General features: G+C 36.8%; 1 protein-coding gene across 2 annotated transcripts in view; it reads left to right on the forward strand.

Annotated features, from left to right (window-relative positions):
- LOC109065548 (FERM domain-containing protein 4A-like) overlaps positions 1–21,567 on the forward strand; it is a 137,498-nt gene that overhangs the window by 19,271 nt on the left and 96,660 nt on the right. The window contains exon 1 of one of the 2 annotated variants that reach the window (XM_042775596.1): positions 11,672–11,844. The exons of the other annotated variant lie outside the window; for it this stretch is intronic. Coding sequence (XP_042631530.1) covers positions 11,812–11,844 — 33 coding nt within the window. The 5' untranslated portion in view covers positions 11,672–11,811. Of the gene's footprint in view, positions 1–11,671; positions 11,845–21,567 lie in introns of those variants that run through there. 2 annotated transcript variants of the gene reach the window in all.

A 21,567-nucleotide genomic window follows, 5' to 3' on the forward strand; every position in this document is an offset into this window, starting at 1 on the left:
GTGTGTATAAATGACATGTCAATGGTGTGTAAGGTGCATGTGTAATGCCATCTCCTGCCCTGAGATGCTTGTGGCCTGTGCAGTGCTAAATGACCTCGTATTGCTGGACTGACTTATGATGGCAGTGCAGATGTGAAGGAAAGTGTGCCTGCTTCAAATTATGGCACCAGATCTCTTTTCCAAAGGACAAGAAATGGCTCCATAAAAATGATTAGTTTGGTCTGGCTTTTGAGCTCAGGCCCAGACACATATTTCATAGCAGGCAAGCTGTATGTGAGTTTTTCATTCACAACACAGACCAATTACTACTACTGCTGTCTTACATTTCTAAAGGACAAATAGATGTCATTTCTTAAAGAATATCTATCTATCGATCTATCTAGCTATTGTTCGTTCATTCATTCGTTCGTTCTGTCTATCTGCTGTTCTATTATATCTATCGTTCATCTATCTATCATTCTTTCGATGATTGTCTGTGCTAATCAGCAGCATCTCTAGCTTAGAGCTTAACTTGTACTGAACCGCAGATGACCAGAGATAAAAAGTCCTATCATAATCAAGAGACTATCAAGGGAGTGATATTTCATTATGTCCTTTTTTATCTCCTTAAATGTATTGCAATATTCACTCTGTGGGGATAACAATAATCTCTGTTATGGGAGGGAATGATTTCTGTTCAGAGGAATTGAATCCTCTGGTACTTAATGACACAACAAAAGGAGTGACTAGGAAAATGGACAGATTTGTAAATACGTAATCTATCAAACATACATCTGGATGAATTTGGGCAAAAATATGGAGGTTATCAAAATTATAAAAAACTTAAAATGAGACATTAAAATGTGTTAATATGATCATAAGATGCAAAAAGTCCAAATCATGTGCTGCATTATTGACATGACAAAAAGAGGGAATGAGAAAATTAATACTTTTTTAAATGCATAATCTATCAAACATTCATCTAGATTAATTTGTGCAAAAATCTGAAAGTTTGATTGGACCCACAGCCTTAAAAAGTTGATCATCCTAACTATGCACAATTATATATTTGAATTGTATTATTTGCATTCAGCTGTTTTTTTGCCAAACAATTCCTTTTCTGTGTCATGACCCACAAGTTAAGAACCACTTTTTCATGTACAATGTGCGTTAAAAATCAGACTGCATCTAATAATGTTGTGAATGTAGTGATGAGGTTAACCACAGATGAAGCAGAGATGGATTGTGAGCCTTTGAAAGGGGAAGAATAGCCTGAAAAATAATGTTTAGCCATTAGCTGAATGAATGGACGTCACACAGAGCAGACACTGGCTGGCTGTCCGTCTTTTGTTTGTGCGTGTGTGTATTTTTGTGTGTGTGTGTTTGCCCTGGCACTGGAGGCAGGGGAGAGAGACGGAGATCAGAGATGATGGACAGACCTTGCTGTCCTGCTTGTTTCCAGCTGTCTCCCATCCCCACTAAAAAAAAGAAAAAAATCAGAGAGAAGCGAAGAAGAAACACAAATGCAGTCATCACTGCTTGCTGTCTGGAAAGCCAGGCAGGGGTTGCCCCTGACGACAGTTGCTAGGCGACTGCGGAGCGAGTGACTTCATACTCCAGTGTTTGCAGGGTCTCCACACACACAAGGAGAGAAAGAGAGAGCACAGCATGCAGGACCTGCTTTATTGGGTATTTTCGTCACCTTTAATGATATATGAAAGCATGGCCTGCAGTAACATGCTGAGATATTGCTTGAGTGGGTAATGCAGTAGCGTAAATTTGTAAAAATGCAACAAAACCAATGGCATTCACTATCCAGAGCCATGCAATGAATCCTCCTCTTACTAGTTGTTAAAAACTTTAAAGTATTTTTCTTCCATATAGTGAGTTGCAGACCCGGACATAGAGCTGCAATGCTGCTTTGCACATTTAGATGGCTCCATCCCTACCTTACATTTGGATTCCGTCCATTTCAGTGAAAATACAAAATTAAATGCAGTCAAATATGACATTGCTAATGGCTGATTAAAAATGCTGTGTTGCTGTTTTTTTTTTATTGTTTATTAAGAATTCACAATTTGGCTTGGGCTTTAGACAAGAATTATTCCTCTACACCTACAACTGTTCATATTTAGGAAAGGTACTCGTCCAAAGTGACCCCACAGATGCTTGAACTGCTTTAAAAGAATGTATTTAATTTTGAATTTTTATATATATATTGATATCATAATGATATTAGTTTTTGTTACTATTATTTATTATTGTAATATGTTTATTATTATTTATTTCACATATATTGTTTTACTAAATGAGAAAATGAATGTGTGTGTGTGTGTGTAGGCTATATTTAATATTTATAGATGATGTAATATATTAATATATATTATAAGATTTTTTTATATAAAATAATTGGTATTAGAATTAAATTGAGCTCATTTCCCTCTACTTTTACATTTAGATTACCTTTGCAGTCATCTAGCACTCACTTAAAATTAATCTTTACAAAACATGAATAATATTGTTTAATAAATAATAATAAATATGTTTTGAGCAAATGTCTTATCATCATAATCATCTTAATGATTATTATATTGTTTTATTTTTTGAGCAAATCTCAAAATTATTTTCTTAATTTAATTTATTTTAAATTATTTATTTGTTTTATTTTTATTGATTTGTTTATTATTATTATTATTATTATTATTATTATTATTATTATTATTATTATTATTATTATTTGTTTGGTTGTTTTTATTTATACTTGCAAAATAGTATAGAATTTTAATGTTGCCACTTATTAGTTGTCCAGCATAAAAAAAAAAAAAAAAAAACATTGTTTTCTTTGGCAGCCTGGATTTTAATATCTCTGCATCCTTGCTTTTACATTTTTGTATAAATATAGTTGCATATAAATGTTTCAGCAATAATACAATTTTATTCGAAATTGATTGGAGTACATATTTTCACCTGTTGTCAAATAGATACCTTAGTCACAGTCAATCCACCTGAAAATCAGCGTGTGTTTCACACTGGGCTCAGCCCTCCTCATGCTGAAATGCTAGATTTGCCACTCTGCTCAAATAAAAATGTTGAGAGAGCGAGAGAGTAAACTATCTCTATAGTGTATTTACTCACAGCCATCAGGGATATAAGTGAATGACCAAAGTTGTGCAGGGATTTCATCATGAACTTCAGATTGATTTGCTAGTTCATACATGTGTGCTCCACACAATCCACACGTGTGTTGAAACAGGAACAGACATGTTAATGCTCTTCAAACAAGCCTGAAGCCCAAATATCAGCATCAGCATCCAATCAATCCAGCAGCAGTGCAGTTATCAATAACACACACACACACACACACACTGAGGGTGGGTAACTGCTGACAGATAATATGACAGCTCTGCTGTTGGCTGCATGGGGACGTGTTCTCGTCATTGATCATCACTTTAACACATCGATTCTGCCACAGCTCATTGTTGTCTCCGGTTGCCATGGCGACTGAGCTGCTCATGTTGCTTCTGCTGCTTGTGTCTCTGGAAGTGTGTCCTTGTGTTAGCACCCCATGGTACTAGATGACAATACTATGGTGACGAATGATTACCATTTTTACATATCATGGTATTTATATGGTTTTCCAAGGTACCATTTACAAAAAAATCATGGTATTAGCATTGAATTGACCTTTCACCAGGGAGCATGATTGACAGGCAATCTGACCAATCATAACACCATATGTGCCATATTGTCCGACAAAACAAACCAGACAGGAGAGTAGATTAACATCAGTGGACTTGAAAAATGTTGTGAATTGACGTCTTTCCACGGTTGAAAGAAGATACCTTCTGGTTTTCTTTCATGTTTATTTTGTGCTATAACTAGTAAAGAGAAAGAGATGATCGGTTCATGTGCCTCTTGAACTGAGGCGCTACAGAAATATGTCACGACAAATTAAAGAGCCAAAAAAATTATTTATTGTTTGAATTTCTTTAAAAAAAAAATGACAAAAATTGAAAGCTGACACTTTGTTTCAAAAGTAATACTATGGTACTTAAAGTAAATGAGCTAAAACTAAACTATTACAACTAAAACTATTAAAAGCATTTTTGTTAATTTAAATCTGAAATAAAATAGAATGTTAATACTATGGGACTTAGATGTTTTTAGATAGTATCCTTTTTGTTAAACAAAATTAGCTCAATTACTTTATGGGACTTAGATGTTTTTATTTGTTTGTTATCTGTTATTTATCTGAAATAAAATAGTGAATTAATTTTAGATTAAAAAAAAACTTGAAATGAAAATTAGAAATATTTCCTTGGCAACTAACTGAAATAAGTTGAACTTAACTAAACTTAAACTAAAACTGAAATAAAATAATAATAAATTAAACCTAAATAGTAATATATAAAAAAGCAATAAAATGACAAAAGCACATAACAAAATTACTAAAATAACCTGAAAATATAAAAATAAAATCTAATTTAAAATATTAAAACTATAATGGTATATATTTAAATATTATATTTATATTTACATATATAAATATTAATATATTTATATTTAAAATGAACTACCACTATATGAAAACATCAATTTTTTTCTGCTTTTCAAAATGTTCTTAGTGGGAGCAAATTAATTAAACTTTTTCCAATCCTACAAACATACCTAAACTGGCATCCACATTGAATTAATAAAGAAGTCTAATTCCTATCGAGACCTTCAGCCGAGCTGGAAATGCTCTTTAAAGCGATTGGCCTGATGAATTCTTAATTGGTTTATTTTAGCTTGTTTTGTTAATGGCGACTAATTGATGATTACAGCCATTAGTCCAGAGCTCTCCCACTGTGAAGCATGTTTCTTTGTTGTTTCCAGGGGCGAAGATCCTAACAATCTATACAGTGGCTATAGAAAAGACTCACCCCCCTGTAAAATAATCACATTTTGTTGCTTTGCAGCCTGAAATGAAGAAGGACACAGTTTTTGTTTTACCCAGCTGTATTTACTTTAGTGAAAGATATAACACCAACACGTCAGAAAAAAAATGACAAAACAGAATCACTGAGTTGGAAAAAGGATCACCCCTCCTAAAAATGACTTGTAGTAAAAATAATGTGTTGTTGATAACCTTCTTATTTGTTGAAAACGGAATTTGACTTTCAACTGTGATCAGCCGTATTGAATATTTTGGTTTGAAAATTTGTCCTCAACACCAAACGATGTCCAATCCAATTCAGCTCACCATCCAAATAACAGCATTCCTCCAGTAAAGCATGGAGGTGGTAATATCCTGTTATGGGGTGTTTCTCTGCAGCAGGGACTGGAGCACTTGTTAGAATAGAAGGAAAAATGGATGGGGCAAAATACCATCAAATTCCTGAGGAAAATCTGCTCCCCTCTGCCTTCCAACATGACAATGACCCACAGCACACAGCAAAACTGACCACAGAGTGGTTGATGGAGAAAAAGCATGCCTTGCTTGGCCAAGTCAGAGACAAGACTTAAACCCTATTGAAAATCTGTGGAATTACTTGAAGACTGCAGTCCACAAATGAACTTGAGCAGTTCTGCAGAGAAGAGTGGGCAAATATTGCAAAGTCTAGATGTTCAAAGTTAGTAGAGACAAATCCCAACCGACTAAAAACTTTAATTAAAGCAAAAGTTGGTTCAACAAAATACTGAAATGGGGTTGAGCAGAGTGATTCTGTTTTTTTTTACTTCATTTTTTCCTGGCATGTTCGTGTTATATCTTTCACTTGGATGTCAAGTTGCACTGAGTAAACACCGTAAACAAAAACTGTGTCCAACTTTGGCTGCAGCAACAAAATGTGATTATTTTAAATGGGGTGATTCTTTTCTATATCCACTATAGATCCTAATGAAAGCCTTCAGCAGATAATAATCTTTTCTTAGAGAAAATGATACTCCTCTTCATTCTTCAGCCTGGATCTGTCTTGATATCAGAGTCAATATTTACCCAGAGACACAATGTTCAACCCTCTATTGCCATGTCAACCACTGATGATGTAATGCTTCATCTTTTGTGTCTTTCCTGCAGTGCTCTGTGTGTTTTAAGCAAACATATGCCATCCATCTCATCACTGAGGGGCTGTGTGAACTGCTTCGCCTCTATGCAGGGTCCAAAATGAACACTTGCCAAACACAAGTAAAAATTGGTTTTGGCAAGTGAATAAAACTTATTTACAGTGGCCGTGTAACTTTATTCGGAACATGCATACACACACACACACACACACAAAAAAAAAGTAAAACATACACACACACACACAATAAAACTTGTTTTTTATTTCTATATGAGTAAAAAAAGTGAAGAAAAAAGTGTGTAAAAATAAAAGAAAAAAGGAAAAAATTATTTCAAAATATTATTTTTTTTTTTTGTCATGGTTTCTTGGACAAAAAAAAGTTCTTATTTTTATATGCTTATTAATTTTCTAATATTTTTTGACTTTAAACATTTTTCAAATCAACATTATTTTCACATTCTTCTATATGTTAAAAATAAGTATTTAATTTTTATATATATTTTATTTCTTTAATGTAAAAATATGGCTGGTAAGAAATATTTATGGTCAGAATTTTCCTTTTTTTCTCCTGATGTACAGTGTGTGTGTGTGTGTGTGTGTGTGTTTTGCTGTCGGTGGAATGTACCTTAAGCGGTTTAACACTTCCTGTCAGCATGAGGATCGATGAGTTTGCCACTCAATGTTGACACTGCAGAAAACCTTGGTGGTCAAAATGTAATTTGCTTTAGTGAATTTGTGTTCAAATTATTTGGCTCAGTAAATAGGAAACAGATTTCCTTTGTTTATTGAGTTTGTTTTATGGATATGCAGTGGCTGGTTTTGGCTAATGAAAGAAACTCAATTTCGCCTTTACTGTGTACTCATGATTTCTTTATACTGCATGTAGTTTTAAGAACTGATAGCCTAAGGACCCTTTCCTGACAGAAAACTTAAGTAATTCATGTTATCTTGTATTTACATCATGTATATGTAAATAATGTAGATTGTTATCAAGTACATTATGCATGTGAGAAAATGTATGAAGAATGAATGAATTGTACATGAGTATGCATATTGTATTTGCTAGATACACTGTAAAATAAATAATTTTGCTGCTTGTTCAATTTACTTCGTAAGCAAAGCAATCTAATTGCTTTTACTTTTGTCCTAACTTAATTTCATTTTGTTCAGTCCACTTAAAAACAAAAACCAAACAGAATATTTTGAAGATTGCTGGTAACCAAAAGTTGACAGTAGCCATTGACTTCCATAGTATTTTTTCCATATGATGGAAGACAGTGGCTACCCTCAAATTTTTGGTTACCATCATTCTTCAAAATATCCTTTTTTTGTGTGTTCAGCATAAGAAAGAAACCCATACAGGTTTAGAACAACTTGAGGGAGAGTAAATGATGACAGAATTGTAATTTTTAGGTGAGCTATCACTTTAATTTTGTGCAACCACTTGCCTTGAAAAAATAAGTGTGTGTTTGTGTTGCTATGTCAAATCAACTACAAATCTTATACACTGAATTTTTGAAAAGAAATAAACACATGGTGGAATGGCATAGTTAGAGTTTTGTTGGCAATAAGGCTTGTGTAACTGTTTATAAATTGTAAATGCACAGCGTATAGTCACAGATGTATAAACGCTGCACTGGTTGGTCCAGAGGTCATATGTCATGTAAAAAGAGTGATGACGGGTGCTTTGACTGGTGAAGAACAGAGATTAGTTTGATCTCTGGAGAGTTCATTGATTTCCGCATTGGCTTTTGAAAGGTCATGGTGGAGAAAAGCCTCTGAATTGACAGAAAACAACACATGACAGATTAAACTCCAGTTCCAGAACCATCAGACAGAAAACAAGTGGCTTTTTATTGTTTCATTGAAGAGTGGAAATCATTGCATGTTGTGAGCTGTTTTAGCGAACCTAGAGAGGAAGTGGAATTTGAAAGTGTATATGCAAGGTGGAGACAGTTGCTATGGTGACTGTGATGCATGAATCTTAAAATGCTATTAACTCATGTGTGTGTATGCATGAGAGAAAGCTGCAAAGGAATAAAGAAATTGCTGTTGAAACTCATTAACGTGCCTGTGACTTTTGAATGAAGTGAAGTGATACAGTAAAAGTGCCAAATGTGTAGCAGAGATGTATTTATTAGTAAAGATACAAACGTTTCTGTTCATATTTTAATTGATTCTGAGAGATCAGACTTGTGACAGCAAGGAAATCTCTCAGATCTGAGAATCGGGGCTGAGGCTCAAGGGACAGGAGATGAGAGGAATTGAGTGAGCACATGTGTGTGTGTGTTAGGATGTGAGAATGATTGCGTTAATGAGAGACAGAAGCTCTGTGCTGAAAACCTAGTGAGTTGACTTATTGCCCTATATAGTGAGCATACTAAGTTAAATGGAACCTTGTGACTGATTTGAAGCTGTCTGTGTAAATAGCAAATAATGTTCCACATATGAAACCCATAAGACTCACAAGTCTTTTTTTTTTTTTTGTGGCAAACAATGCATAGCACAAATGTATGTAAATGTATTACATGAATAATATGGCATTTAAAAAACTGCAAAATTTGGCCTACCCCGCCACCTGCTGAGACACTTCAAACGCGTACGGCCATGATGGTTTTGAATTGCTTGAATCAATCTGAAAAGGAAGAACTATTACGGGCAACATGTGCAGAACAAATCTGTCTGTTTGTTGGTGCCATGTGCTCTCCTGTCTATTGTCTGACCCCACCCATCTTGTTAGCTCATCATTGTTTCAGTTGGTTCCACCTGTCTCCATTACCCTCCTCATTTGTCTGCCTATTTATTCTCCTTGTGTTTGCAGTCCTGTACTGGTCCGTTGTTTGTCTTTAAGTATGCTTGTGGCGTGTATTATGTCTGCCTGTATTGCTGTCCATGGCCTGCCTGCCTGTTTTCCCCCTCGGGGTAGTTTTTGTTGTTGTTTTGTTTCATTTTATTATTAAATAACCATTTCTTCCTTCAACTTGAGTCCTCGCCTCATCTCTCCACATGCACCATGACAGAACGGATCAGCCAAGATGAGGACTCATTGGAAGAAGTGTGTGCACCATTCACCGATCTCCACTCTCTCTAGCCCCCTCTACCAAGGCATGCTCCAGCTCAAGGCTTTTGAGCTACCTCCGTCAGCAGGGGACTGACTTGAGGGAGTTTGCTGTGGAGTTCAGGAGTGCTGCGGAGGGGCTGGACTACAACGATGCGGTTCTCAAGGACCTATTCAACTATGCCCTTGATGAGCCCATCAGCATTTGGAGGAGGTTTGGCATGGAGCATCTGTCTTTTGGGGCATTTGTGGACTTTCTAGCCCACAGGGAGAGACAGTCAGTTCCTGAGCCTATTCACAAGATGGCTGCCAGTCCAGATCAGGTGGGTCCAGATCCTTCATCAGGTGGGCCCAAGGCTTTTGAGACTGGCTTCCAGGTTGGAGGATCCACCATTAATCTCAGCCAGAGTGGCTGGCATTTCTCCGGTGGGCTCAAGTCCGAATCCACTCCAGAGTCTGCTCCAATCCGGGAGTCCTCAGAGTCCACTCCAGAGTCTGCTCCAGTCCAGGAGCTTTCAGAGTCCACTCAAGAGCCAGCTCCAGTCCGGGAGCCTTCAGAGTCCACTTATGAACTCTCTCTAGTACGGGAGAGCTCAGAGTCCACTCCAGTCCGGGAACACTCAGAGTCCACTCCAGAGCCTGCCCCAGGCCAGGAGCCTTCAGACCCCACTCCTTAGCCCACTCCAGTCTGGGAGACTTCAGAGTCCATACAAGAGCCCGCTCCTGCACCATCAGCTCCACTGAGGTGGTCCTTGAGCTTGTCTTTGAGCCTGTGGTGGTCTTCTGCTCCACTTTGGGGGTCTTTGAGCCCAGCTGCTCGGCTGTGGTGCTCTTCGGCTCCGCCCTGGTCTCCTGTCTTGCTGGCTACATGGCTTGTTGTGTGTTTGCTGGTGCCATGTGCTCTCCTGTCTATTGTCTGACCCCACCCATCTTGTTACCTCATCATTGTTTCAGTTGGTTCCACCTGTCTCCATTACCCTCCTTGTTTGTCTGCCTATTTATTCCCCTTGTGTCTGCAGTCCTGTGCTGATCTGTTGTTTGTCTTCAACTATGCTCGTGGTGTGTATAATGTCTGCCTGTATTGTTGTCCCTGGCCTGTCTGCCTGTTTTCCCCCTCGGGGTAGTTTTTGTTGTTATGCTTCATTTTATTATTAAATAACTCTTTCTTCCTGCAACTTGAGTCCTCGCCTCATCTCTCCACATGCAACGTGACAATATAGGCTACATTAATTATGCAAACACAATTTTTTTTAGTTTAATTGCTTTGTTTCGTTGCTGGATTGTGGGCATTGTGCGTAATTCTACACATTCCTACAGGTTTTGCAATCTATAACATGTAAATTGAATCCAAACAGATTATCAGAGCAGATCAGTCGTTTTAAAACATTCAGTGAGATGGAATTTCACAAACAGTGTGAGTGATTGGGATTGAGTGGTACTGCATCTTCTCCCCTCTCTCAAAATGCACAAATGGCCTCACATCGATAATATCCACTTTGAGTTTGCTCTGCAAGTGAGCTGCACGCAAGACTAGCACGTGTTTCGGACAGTTGACGGAATTGTCACTTGCACGTCATTTTAAGTCATGTCAATTTAAACCTTCCAGCTATTTTAACCTATAAAGTACTCACGCACTCTCTGAGAGACAGTCTTCAATGCACTCTCAGCCAAAGCGCACACAGCTTCCTCTCAAACAGCCCGCGACTCCATTTTATTTATCTATGGCACATGCATTTTTATGTAGCCTAAGTAATGTTGTCCAATGACTTCAGCCATTATTTGATTTTATTTATTTATAAATTTTTTTGAGGCAATAGATTTTTTGGTAACACTTTACATAGCAACAATGTTTAAGTCATATTTTTTAATGCATTTATTAACATGAACTAACAGAGAGCAATTATTGTTATTATTATTAAGTTAAAAGTGAATCTAGTGTTCTTTAGCATTACTGGTGCCATGTAATGAACCCTACCCCCACAGCAAACAGAACCGAATCAAGGCTCCTAAACCGTGATATGAACTGAACAATTGCATTGGTACGGTATATCGTTACACCTCTAATGTTATACTGAATTATGTACAGTATTTTAAATGTTATATGTTTTTGTGTGTGTGTGTGTGTGTGTGTGTAAGTGTTTTATTGTTTAATATTTATTATATGTTAGTATTTTTATAATATAAAAAATACATATGCATAAAAATGCTATATATAAATATTTTAGTAGATTTTTTAAATTACATTTGTTCATTATTTTAAATTATTTGACTAGTTAGGCAGTTTACTTGGCATTGGAACAGAGAAATGCTCATTTCACACGAGTCCAAATGTCCTTTCCTCAGTTGAGCATCAGTGTTTTTGAAATCAAGTGGAAAGAGAATTGTTGTGTTTTTTATAGAGGCTGATAATGCTAGTGGTTGTTTATCATACACACACATGCAAGCACAATGCCGCAACCTTTTCTCAAGTACAAACTCCTACGGTCTATGAACACACACACACACACACACACACACACACACACACACACAGAGGCTTTCTTGCAGGGGTGGGGGATGCTCTGACGTTGAGTGTGTGTGTGTGTGTGTGTGTGTGTGTGTGAGCATCCACGGGTGTGCGCCCAGAGCTGCGCTCATTGCTTGGTGAGCGTGGACTGGTTTGGATACGTTACTGGAGCGATGATTGCCAAGTGAATGGATTGTGGGTATTCTGAGGAATGAGCAGAAGACATGGAAGGGCTGCTTTCTCCCATGCGCACACGGGTAAGTGCTCTGGTTGCCGGGGGATACAGGAAAAATGCTATAGAAAGAGAGGAGGGAGAGAGAGTGCTGGTAAAAATGTGGGTTTATAATGTCCCGTTCTGCCTGGAGACAGCATATAAAGTCTGAGAGTGTGAGATGACCAGAATAAAAGGATGTGTTGGCTTTATTTTAGGATTTTGGAAGGTTTGTTTAGTTGTTTTTGTGAAGTGTGGGTGGCTTCTCACATTCATCCTAGTGTTTTTGGTCAAATTGAGAGCTAGTGTGGTGGTGGATGCCAAACTGAGAGGTATAATTCACAAACAGCAAGTTGAGGTGAAGTCTACAGTAGGACAGAGTTTAGCGTGTGTGTGTGTATTTGTGCACTTGATGCTGAATGCAAATGCAGAGAGAGAATGAAAAGAGAGATAGAGTTGAAACACTGAAAAATGTCAGTCGATCATTGTCTGCAGATGCTGTATAAACAGTCATATTGAATTCATAAAGATTTTCATTTGAGTCCAGTGATCCGCATTTATAGAAAGAGTCAACCTGTGACATTTCATCTCATCTCTCGCTCTTTCTTTTTCATTCCATCTAGCTCCCTAAATGTGTGGTTTCAGAATAGTGTGTGAGCACATACTGGCCCGGCAGGCGGATCCAGCAGTGGTGTGTGTGGGAGGGAGTTTATAGAAATCATAATCATACAGGTGATGCATCCACACAAGCCTTCCAGATGGCAACAGTGTGGTGCTTCAAACTTTAATGCCTTAATAAATATGCATGTGTGTGTTTGTGTGTGTGTTTGTGTGAGAGAGAGAGAATTGGTTGTGATGAGATTTGAAGAAGGCTATGAGAGATTATTTTTGCCTTATAAATACTGCAATACAATAGTATCAAATATTTATTTTATTTTTTATAGTGAGATCAAAGAAGTCTGATATCACTAAAAAGTTTCTATTTTGCATTTATCTATTTATTTATCTATTTATTTATTTTAGCTGAATTTTCAGCATCATTACTCCAGTCTTCGGTGTCACATAATCCTTTTAGAAATTATTATATGCGGATTTGCTGCTTAAGTAACATTTTTTATTATTATTTTATCTATTTATTTATTTTAGCGTGCCCCCTTTCATTTTTTGTGGGGATATTTCAAAATATGAAAACTTAATTATTATTTTTTGATTGATATTTTTAAATATGGCAGCATTTATTTGATATATAAATTTTTGTAACATGTAAAAGTGTTTTAAAAATGTGTATTTTTTTTAGATAATAATCTTACTGCAAACTTTTGAATAGTAGTGTTTATATTCAACGTAGAACTGATTAAAAATAATATGCAAGGTGCATTTCAGAATTTCATTTGTTTTCGGTTTGTCCTGTTTTCACTTTAATGACACAAGCATGATCTGAATTGAAATAAAATGGAAGAAATTAAGTTTGATCTTTCTAGAATTCATCTGTTCAATGTCACAAATGTTGCAAGAAATTGTGCTTATTCTTAAATATTTATTTCAGAACTCTTCTGATGTCACACTTACACTTATACAATAAAAAATCATAATTTATTGAAATGCATTAACTTATTCCCACTCATCATACAGGACAAGTTTTTTGTTGTTGTTATTTTTTGATACTGTATGTTTTATTTTTTTTGTTTTTATGATAGTGTGTGTGTGTGTGTGTGTGTGTGTGTGTGTGTGTGTGTGTGTGTGTGTGTGTTTACATGAGGCCAACAGATTGCCAGCACAGCATGATGTTTGTTCTACTTTCTAATATAAACCATTTCAAACTGTGTGGCTTTAGGAGAATTCAATTTCATTTAATTAGCATACATTCATTTACTAAGTGCTACTTATGATACTTTTGACTGGTCTTCATTATAATGTGTGTGTGTGTGTGTGTGTGTGTGTGTGTGTGGATCCACCACTGTATTGTGGTGTTGAGGCAGCAATTGTCAACGAGTCATGTCTAGCCATGCATGAAAAACAGAGATGGGGGGTGAGGGAGATAAGGAGAGATGTGATGTGTGTTGTCTTTTATGTTAGGAGAGCAGAAATGTAATACGTTATTCCTCAATCTAAGTCCGCAGGGGTTTTAGAGACTCTCTTTAGAGTTATAGAAACACACTCAATTGAAAGTGTATTGTATTAGATCAGCATCAGTGTTTGCCAGCACATGAAACCCTAGTGAGCTATTGATTCTTACACATTTTGTTTATCTTCACAACTTTTACGTATCTCAAAGTAGAATAGGCAAAAGTAAAATGCTAAACAAACTACATCATGGTCACATGACCACCACTAAGCTTCTACTATGTCAGTCTTTATTTAAAATGTGCAATTTGGAAAGTTTGAGTTAGATAGATTGCAAAAGCACAAGTGCAAAAACAGTGGGGTGTGATGTATTTTATTGCAAAATGTGAAATATCTTAAGCTTGGGTTAATCACAGTCCGTATTTCCGGCATTTAATCAAAAACCCATTCAAAAAACACATTGACTTTGTGACATTCAGTCAATTGAGTCTTTAGTGCGCTTTACATTTTCTTTTTTTAATAGTGAAGTGTCACATAATGGAGGCAAAATGGGATGTGAATGCAGCTTTATATAAGAGTCACATCTTTGTGACAGTTTTGTGAAATTTGTCTTTGGACTACAACTTAAAATATGTCTTTAAATGAGGCTAAGTATGTTTGACTCTTAACATGAGCAAAGTTTCTTGCTTTTCCTCATTTCTTGTTGTTCATGTGTGTGAGATTAGGTTTGTCAGGCTCCTTAATGTATGTATGTAGGCCAGTGGATCAAAAACTAGAAAAAAAATATCCCAAAAGGATTTCTATGTGCTGACCTACACACACACACACACACACACACACACACCGTGTCTTAAGCTCTAAGTGACGTGTAGGAGTATAGACAAGGTGATTTCTATCAGTTCCATTAGACTCAGAGTAGATCAATGAGCAGATGTTATCTTGGATTACATGTCAGAAGCTATTGAAGGGAACCAAGGGTGTGTGTGTGATTGTGTGTGTATGTGCGTGTAATTAGACTTTAGATGAGGTTAGACTTTAGCTGAGGAAGGGGTGTTAAAGATGTGCACAGTATGCTGAATTTGCTCAGTCATTTGTAGATTCCTAGATTCTATTGTATCTATTAATGAATTCAAAAACTGTAAAATCAACCTGTCAAAGGTTCACACAAAAAAATGCTTGTTTTTTCATCATTTATTCACCGAAACCTGTGTGACTTACTTTCTTTTGCGTAAATAAATCCGTCAATCAATCAATCAATCTTTTTTTTTTTTTTTTAGGGCTGCACAATTTAGAAGAAAAAAATGTAAATTGCAATTTAAAATGCATTTATTAAATGCTTTTTTTGTTTGTTTTTTTGAAGGGCTGCACAGAGATTCTATAATAATAATAATAATAATAATAATAATAATGGTAAAGTGATTACTATTGCTAAATAGTTATAACAGAGAAGAAAAATAAAAAATAAAAAATTTTATTGTAATATTTCACTGTTAGATAAAAATCTAGTATTTAACAATAATTATAATAATATTAATTTTATTTTACAGTGCAATTGTAATACTAATATTTTTGGCTGGTTTTATTTACTTTCAACTGTTAAACCCTTAAGCTTTTATTTGGTGGTAAACTGCAGAAAGTTTTTAAAGATTAATGTTGCATGTTACATTCCCAAATGTATGTTATAAGTGACCCAAACTTTCATTATATGGAACAGAGCAGCTCTGACTTTATGTCAAACATCTCATTTGGTGTTCCACTGAAGATTTAAACATGAGGGTGAGTGAATGATGACAGACTTTTTATATGTGTTGATTGTTGGTCTGGCACTCATCTAGTGTGGGTGTTTGTGGTAAGCGGTATTACAGCTGTCCATGCTAAAACTAACAGATGGACCCATTAATACAGAGACCCCCAAAGCAAAAACTAGAGAGACACAGAGAGAGACTGGAGTTTCTTTGGCCCAAACCTCTATCTCCCCCCACTGGCAGTCTCTCCATCTATATCCCCTCTCGTTTCCTTCCCATCTCTGTTAATTAACAGGAAAACAGCTGGTATGATATTCCAGGTCAAAGAAGAGAGCAATGGTCAAAACCTGAACACGAGTTAGGAAACAGCTGATTGAATTACTCAACCAAATAACAAAAATTAGCTCCATCTCTCTGTCGGTTCTCCTGTAAAAGAGCAAACTATTGGAGCGTAACAGGCAGGTGGTGTCCATGTTGGAAGCGGGTTTGTCAACTCCATCTCCCAGCTGTCATTGCTGCAGTAATGAATCTGGGATCTGACTGGTCATAGTGATTGGGGTCAGAGAGCAGCTAGTTTACAGACAGTTAATGAGGAAGTGATTATCTGGGTGAAGTGCTGCGAGAAACTGCGCCAGTTGTTCCATGATCACTTGATTTAACTGAGAGTTTATTTGGTTGCATTTACATGGACTTGCAATGATCTCAGTATTGGCTCCATTACAACAAGATTCTGAATGTGCTCAAAGTTAGTTTTGAAAAAAGCTCTAGCTTAATTGTTTGGTTTGATATTTGGTTTCTACTGCATTGAAATGCTTCACTCTTTACATGTTCTAATTCATGGCATAGTTTTATCCATTATAAATTTACTGTAATAACCATGCTTTTTTACCAAAATACCATAGTTACTGTAGTTATTATTAAATTTGTGATATTGTCTCATCATGTGTCATAAAATAAAAATATGAAGATCCTTAAAGTGTCTTGCATTGTTTGAAAGAGATCATATTTTAATATACTGTGGTTAACAGTGGTAGCATGTAGTATGGTATTGTTTTGTTGTACAAAATATGGTATTATTTTGAACTGAAAGTGTCTTGTTTGAAATAAATCATTAATATGTTATGGTTAATGGTATTGTGTGATGTTTGTGATTAGATTTTTTTTTTATTTAGAATAGGGTCAGTGGCCCGACGGTTGCAGCCTGTTTTAAGTGACTGCTGCAGGCAGTGAGACGGTGAAGCGGTGTGTGTGTGTGTGTGTGTGTGTGTGTGTGTGTGTGTGTGTGTGTGTGTGTGTGTGTGTGTGTGTGTGTGTGTGTGTGTGTGTGTGGACAGAGGACGAGGAGAGGACAGACACACAGAGGCCGTGACCCTTCTGTCAGACCCTCTCTGTAGAAACGCCTTTGTCCTCATGCTAATGAGACTCTCTGACATTCATAATTCATCAAGCTATCCTTTTCCTTTTTTCTTCCCTTTCCCTGTTACCTTTCATTTGCTCTCCCTTTCTAGTCCTTTTTCTGGGTTTTTACTTTTGCCTTTTCGTTTTCCCTTCTTTTTCTTATCATTTGCTTCTCTTATTTCCCTTTTCTTTCCTTTCTTTCTGTTCCTTTCCATTTATTTTACTTAACTTTCATTTTCTTTTCTACTCTTTTTTTAAACTTTTAAGTTCTTCTTTCCTTTGTTTTCCTTTTTGTCATTTTTCCTTTTGCTTACATTTTTCTTTTCTTTTCTTTAAATTTTTCTTTCCTTTTCATTTCCCTTTTTTTCCTGTTTACTTTCTTTTTACAACTCCACTTCCTTTTGATTCCCCTTACTTTTCTACATTTTTGTCTTTTCTGTTGCCTGCTTTTTTCTTTAAATTCCCTTCCCTTCTCTTTTCTTTTAACTTTTCCATTTCCCTCATTTACCTTTGTTTTTTTCCCCTTTGGTTCCTTGTCTTCTTCCTTCCCTTCCCTTCCCTTTCCCTTCTCTTCCCTTCCTTAGCAGGGTTATTGCATGAAGCGTCTGAATAATGATCAGGCATAGATTCGGACAGTCCCGGGGGCTGCCAGGCTGGGGTCCTGATTGATGCATGGAATCAGAGCAATTTACCCCACATGTCCGTGGTACCTATCAAATCTCAAGAGAGGAGAGGGCCAGCGGGAGTTCAGAGTGTGTGTGCTTTGATTGTACAGTAGGAAGTGGCTGTGCAGTAACAGGCCAGCCGGCGGCTCTTTCCACTGTCCCATTAGGATTCTTATGATCTTCCTCATCAGCATCAGTCAGACCTGCAGCACTTTACCAGCCTCTCTCACTGTAGCCCTGTGAGTCCGGCAGTTGTCATAGAAACAGCAGGCAGGCTTATGGGATGCCATCATCATCTGATCTGCAGTTTCACTCAGCGGGGTGATGATTTAGGGATTTAATCATACATTCAACACGCGACATGCCTGTATGTGATCTCCGTGACATAAACATCATCTCTTAAAGTTTTAATTCATATTGTTCCTCTTTGAATATTCTAATATGTGGATATTTTAACATCACGAGCAATGTGTCACAGCGATAGATGGCCATTAGAGGAACCATTTCATCATTCAGACTGCTTATCAGCGCGCACACACACACACCTAATTTGAATGTAGTTTTCCCCGTGCCTTGATTAGGGCTGCAGGATTGGGGCAGAGTCAGGCCCTCAGTAACATGGCTCATTCATCTTCAGGAGAGCTGACTGTGTCACACAGTCTCCTGCTCACACTCACACTCACCCTTCTCTGCACTCCAGTGTGTCTTCATCTTGCTGATTAGTGTGAAGTGCTTTGATTCATGAATGGAAGGACCGAGGGTCCGCGGAGGGTCTACAGTGAGGTACGGGCGGTTTGATGATATCACGATCAGTCTGATATCTGATGGGCCCTGAATGTAGCTCACATTGAGTTTACATGTGTTGTATTTGCAACACAAACAGCTAGGTTTTGCATTGTCTAAATTTGGCAGCTGCCACAATGCTAGGATGCTGTGGGTGGTTGCCAGGGCAGCTGTGGGTGGTTGCTATGATGGGATGCATGGATGAACTGAGCTGGATGATGACATCACTGAATTCAATGATGAACTGCCTTTAACAGACAATTGTGTTTACTATTGTCATTTTGCATTACTGCCGCACTGTTTTCCTATTTAATACTGTAAAGTGCTTTGACACAATCTATGTTGTTGACTTGACTTGACTATGGTGTGAGTGTGTTTAAGTAGGGATGCATAATATATAAGTACTGTATCAGTTACTGACTTTTTTTTATTATTTGCATTGATATTATTTTTATTGCATATATTTTAATTGTACATGTTCAGTTCCCATATTTTTACATTTTAGATTACTTTTGCTGTCATGTATCGTCATTTAAATGTAATATTTAAAGTCACTATCAATTTAAAGCAGTATTAAATTTAGTCTCAAAATTAGTGCTCATGTTTTAATACAGTAGATTACAAAATTAATTTGTAGCATTTTTTAGTCAATTTTATTTTATTATTTTAAATTATATATTTGTCTGTTATTGGCTATAATATGAAAATAAATATCAGCTCATCTGTACTGGCAAGAATTTTATTATCAGTGCATTCCAGGCATTTTATTTACTTATCTATTATTGGACAAAATATGAAAATATTATCAGTGCATCCCAGGTTTCAAATGCGTTGATATATGGTTGCTAAGGTGTTCTGAGTGGTTGCTAAGTGTTTACATATTGCCAAAAGAGCACTCTCTAAAATGACATTCTGATATTTTGATTTTCACACCTCGCTTCAAGCTGCACAATTTGTGGCATCATTGATGTCCAAGCAGAAGCATTGCAAAGTATAATGTGTATTGAATGTAGAAGGTTACTCAAAAAAGGAGTTTGGCTCCTGAAAACTTGGTGTTTTCAATTCAAACCCCATAAACTTTCCAACTCTTCTAGTTTAGAAAAACACATTTTCCAAAACATAACAGTAATATGACTATAATGTGCTGTGAAATGACTAGTGACAGAAGGTTCTCATGTTGCTTCCCTGTTAATGTGTATTTAATAGCGTATTATCATTTAAATTCAGTTTAGTGAATCAGAAGGATCTCTCTCTCCTGTGTTTGCCTGAGAAAGTGATTTTAATATCATCACAACACGTCTGTGACTGTTCCACGTTCATGGTGTTCTGCTTGACTGGAGAGATGAGTAATTGAAACATTTACCTATAGGACAGAGCAACACTTTCCCTATTGCTCTCTTTTTCATATGTACATATTAAATACTGAGACAGACACATTTTCACCCTCTGGTGTGAATAGGAACCTATAAATGCCATGTTTCAATTAAAAATCTTGTTTTAGGATGCATATTTTCTCTTGGTGAGAATTGGCCTTTAACCCATTTATCAATCCTTGTCTTACATAGATCTACTCTTTACCTCTAAATCTAATGTAATCTTGCTCATTTTTGAAGGTAAGTATGGTCTTGCTAGTTTCTAAATAAAATCTACTGACATTTACATAAATAGTTTTAATAAATAAAAGCACCGACATATTTACTTATCTAGCGAATCCCACTCAAATGCTAAATGTAATCTGCCTTCCTAGTGTGTGTGTGTGTGTGTGTGTGTGTGTTTTTTAAATCAATGGTTACCTTATCTGCAATAGGCATGCAGGGTCTTAGGGGCCCGAGACCATTATTCTGAATAAAAGAGGACAGTCAAGATCTTTCCTTCTCTTTCTCTCTTTCTCCCCCTCACTCTTTGTCCCTCAAAGTCTCTCGCTCTTTTTTTTTTGTTACATATATTATATGTATGCCTTTAATGAGATTTTCTTAGTGGCTGCTAGGTGGTTACTTAGGCATTCTGAGTGGTTGCTAGGGCATTGCTAGGTGGTTTAAGTGTTCTTAGAGGCTGTTAGGTGGTCGCTGAGGTATTCTAAGTGATTGCTAAGGCATTTGTAGGTGGCTGTTTGTTGGCCCCAGTCAGTCTATGATATTGTGGTCTCTAGATGTCCTGCATTGAGTGCAGCTCCTGTCCTGCATGTGATCTGTTGTTTCTGGCTCCCAGGCATCTTCTAGAGAGTAGTGGTTCATGAAGGACCTGCAGAACTGGGTTAGGCTTGCAACTGTAGTTTTCACATCTGGATCTGTGCTTTTGTCCTCCTGTATTAACACAACAGTCAAAAAGAGACGCTCCTGTAATTCAGTTTAATGTGACTGACCTACATTCAGGCACTCAAAATGCCTCCCAAAAGCTTTAAACTTAATGAGTAATCAAGTGCATCTCTTGTTGTTTGCCCCGTGTGTGTGCCCTTGTTTCCTTCTGAGCATTTCCACTTTGTTCTTCATGAATTCATCCAACTATTTTAAGGACCAAAAGAAGAGCAGTGCAACATAAACACACGCATGATCTCCTGATCTTTCCTCTGCTCTGCTTAGCAGGACTTCAGAAGTCCAAATCAAGCCCCCCGTGAGGGCCACTTATCTTCTGCACTGACCTATTTCTCATAAAAAGAGGGGTTTTATATTTGACTTTCATTTATAATCAGATCCACTGGAGAAGCACAAGCAGAGATTTCAGCCAGTCTATTTCCACATCATTACTAAGATCTGGAAATATATTTGAAAGTCTAATAACATCAGATCAAACTCTCCAAAATCTGAATGTCTTGAGCTTGTGATAATGTTGTTTCCCCAGTAGGCCCTGCATCCCAGAGGAAATGGAGATGTGTGTTATTGCTCTTTTTTTTAGCAATTGGATATACAATTTTTGTCTGGCAGAAAATAAAATTGGCCTGAAAAATTTTGTTTTCAAAACTGATAATAGGAAATGTTACTTGAGCACCAAATCAGCATATTGGAATGATTTCTGAAAGATCAATTGAGATGTCGATGAGCTCTCATTTGTGATGGTTAAATTATGCCCTGGACATCAGACACGTTCGAGAGCAGTAGGACACAGCCCGTGTCTTTA

This window comes from Cyprinus carpio, chromosome A18, assembly GCF_018340385.1.
Source record: "Cyprinus carpio isolate SPL01 chromosome A18, ASM1834038v1, whole genome shotgun sequence".
NCBI lineage: Eukaryota > Metazoa > Chordata > Actinopteri > Cypriniformes > Cyprinidae > Cyprinus > Cyprinus carpio.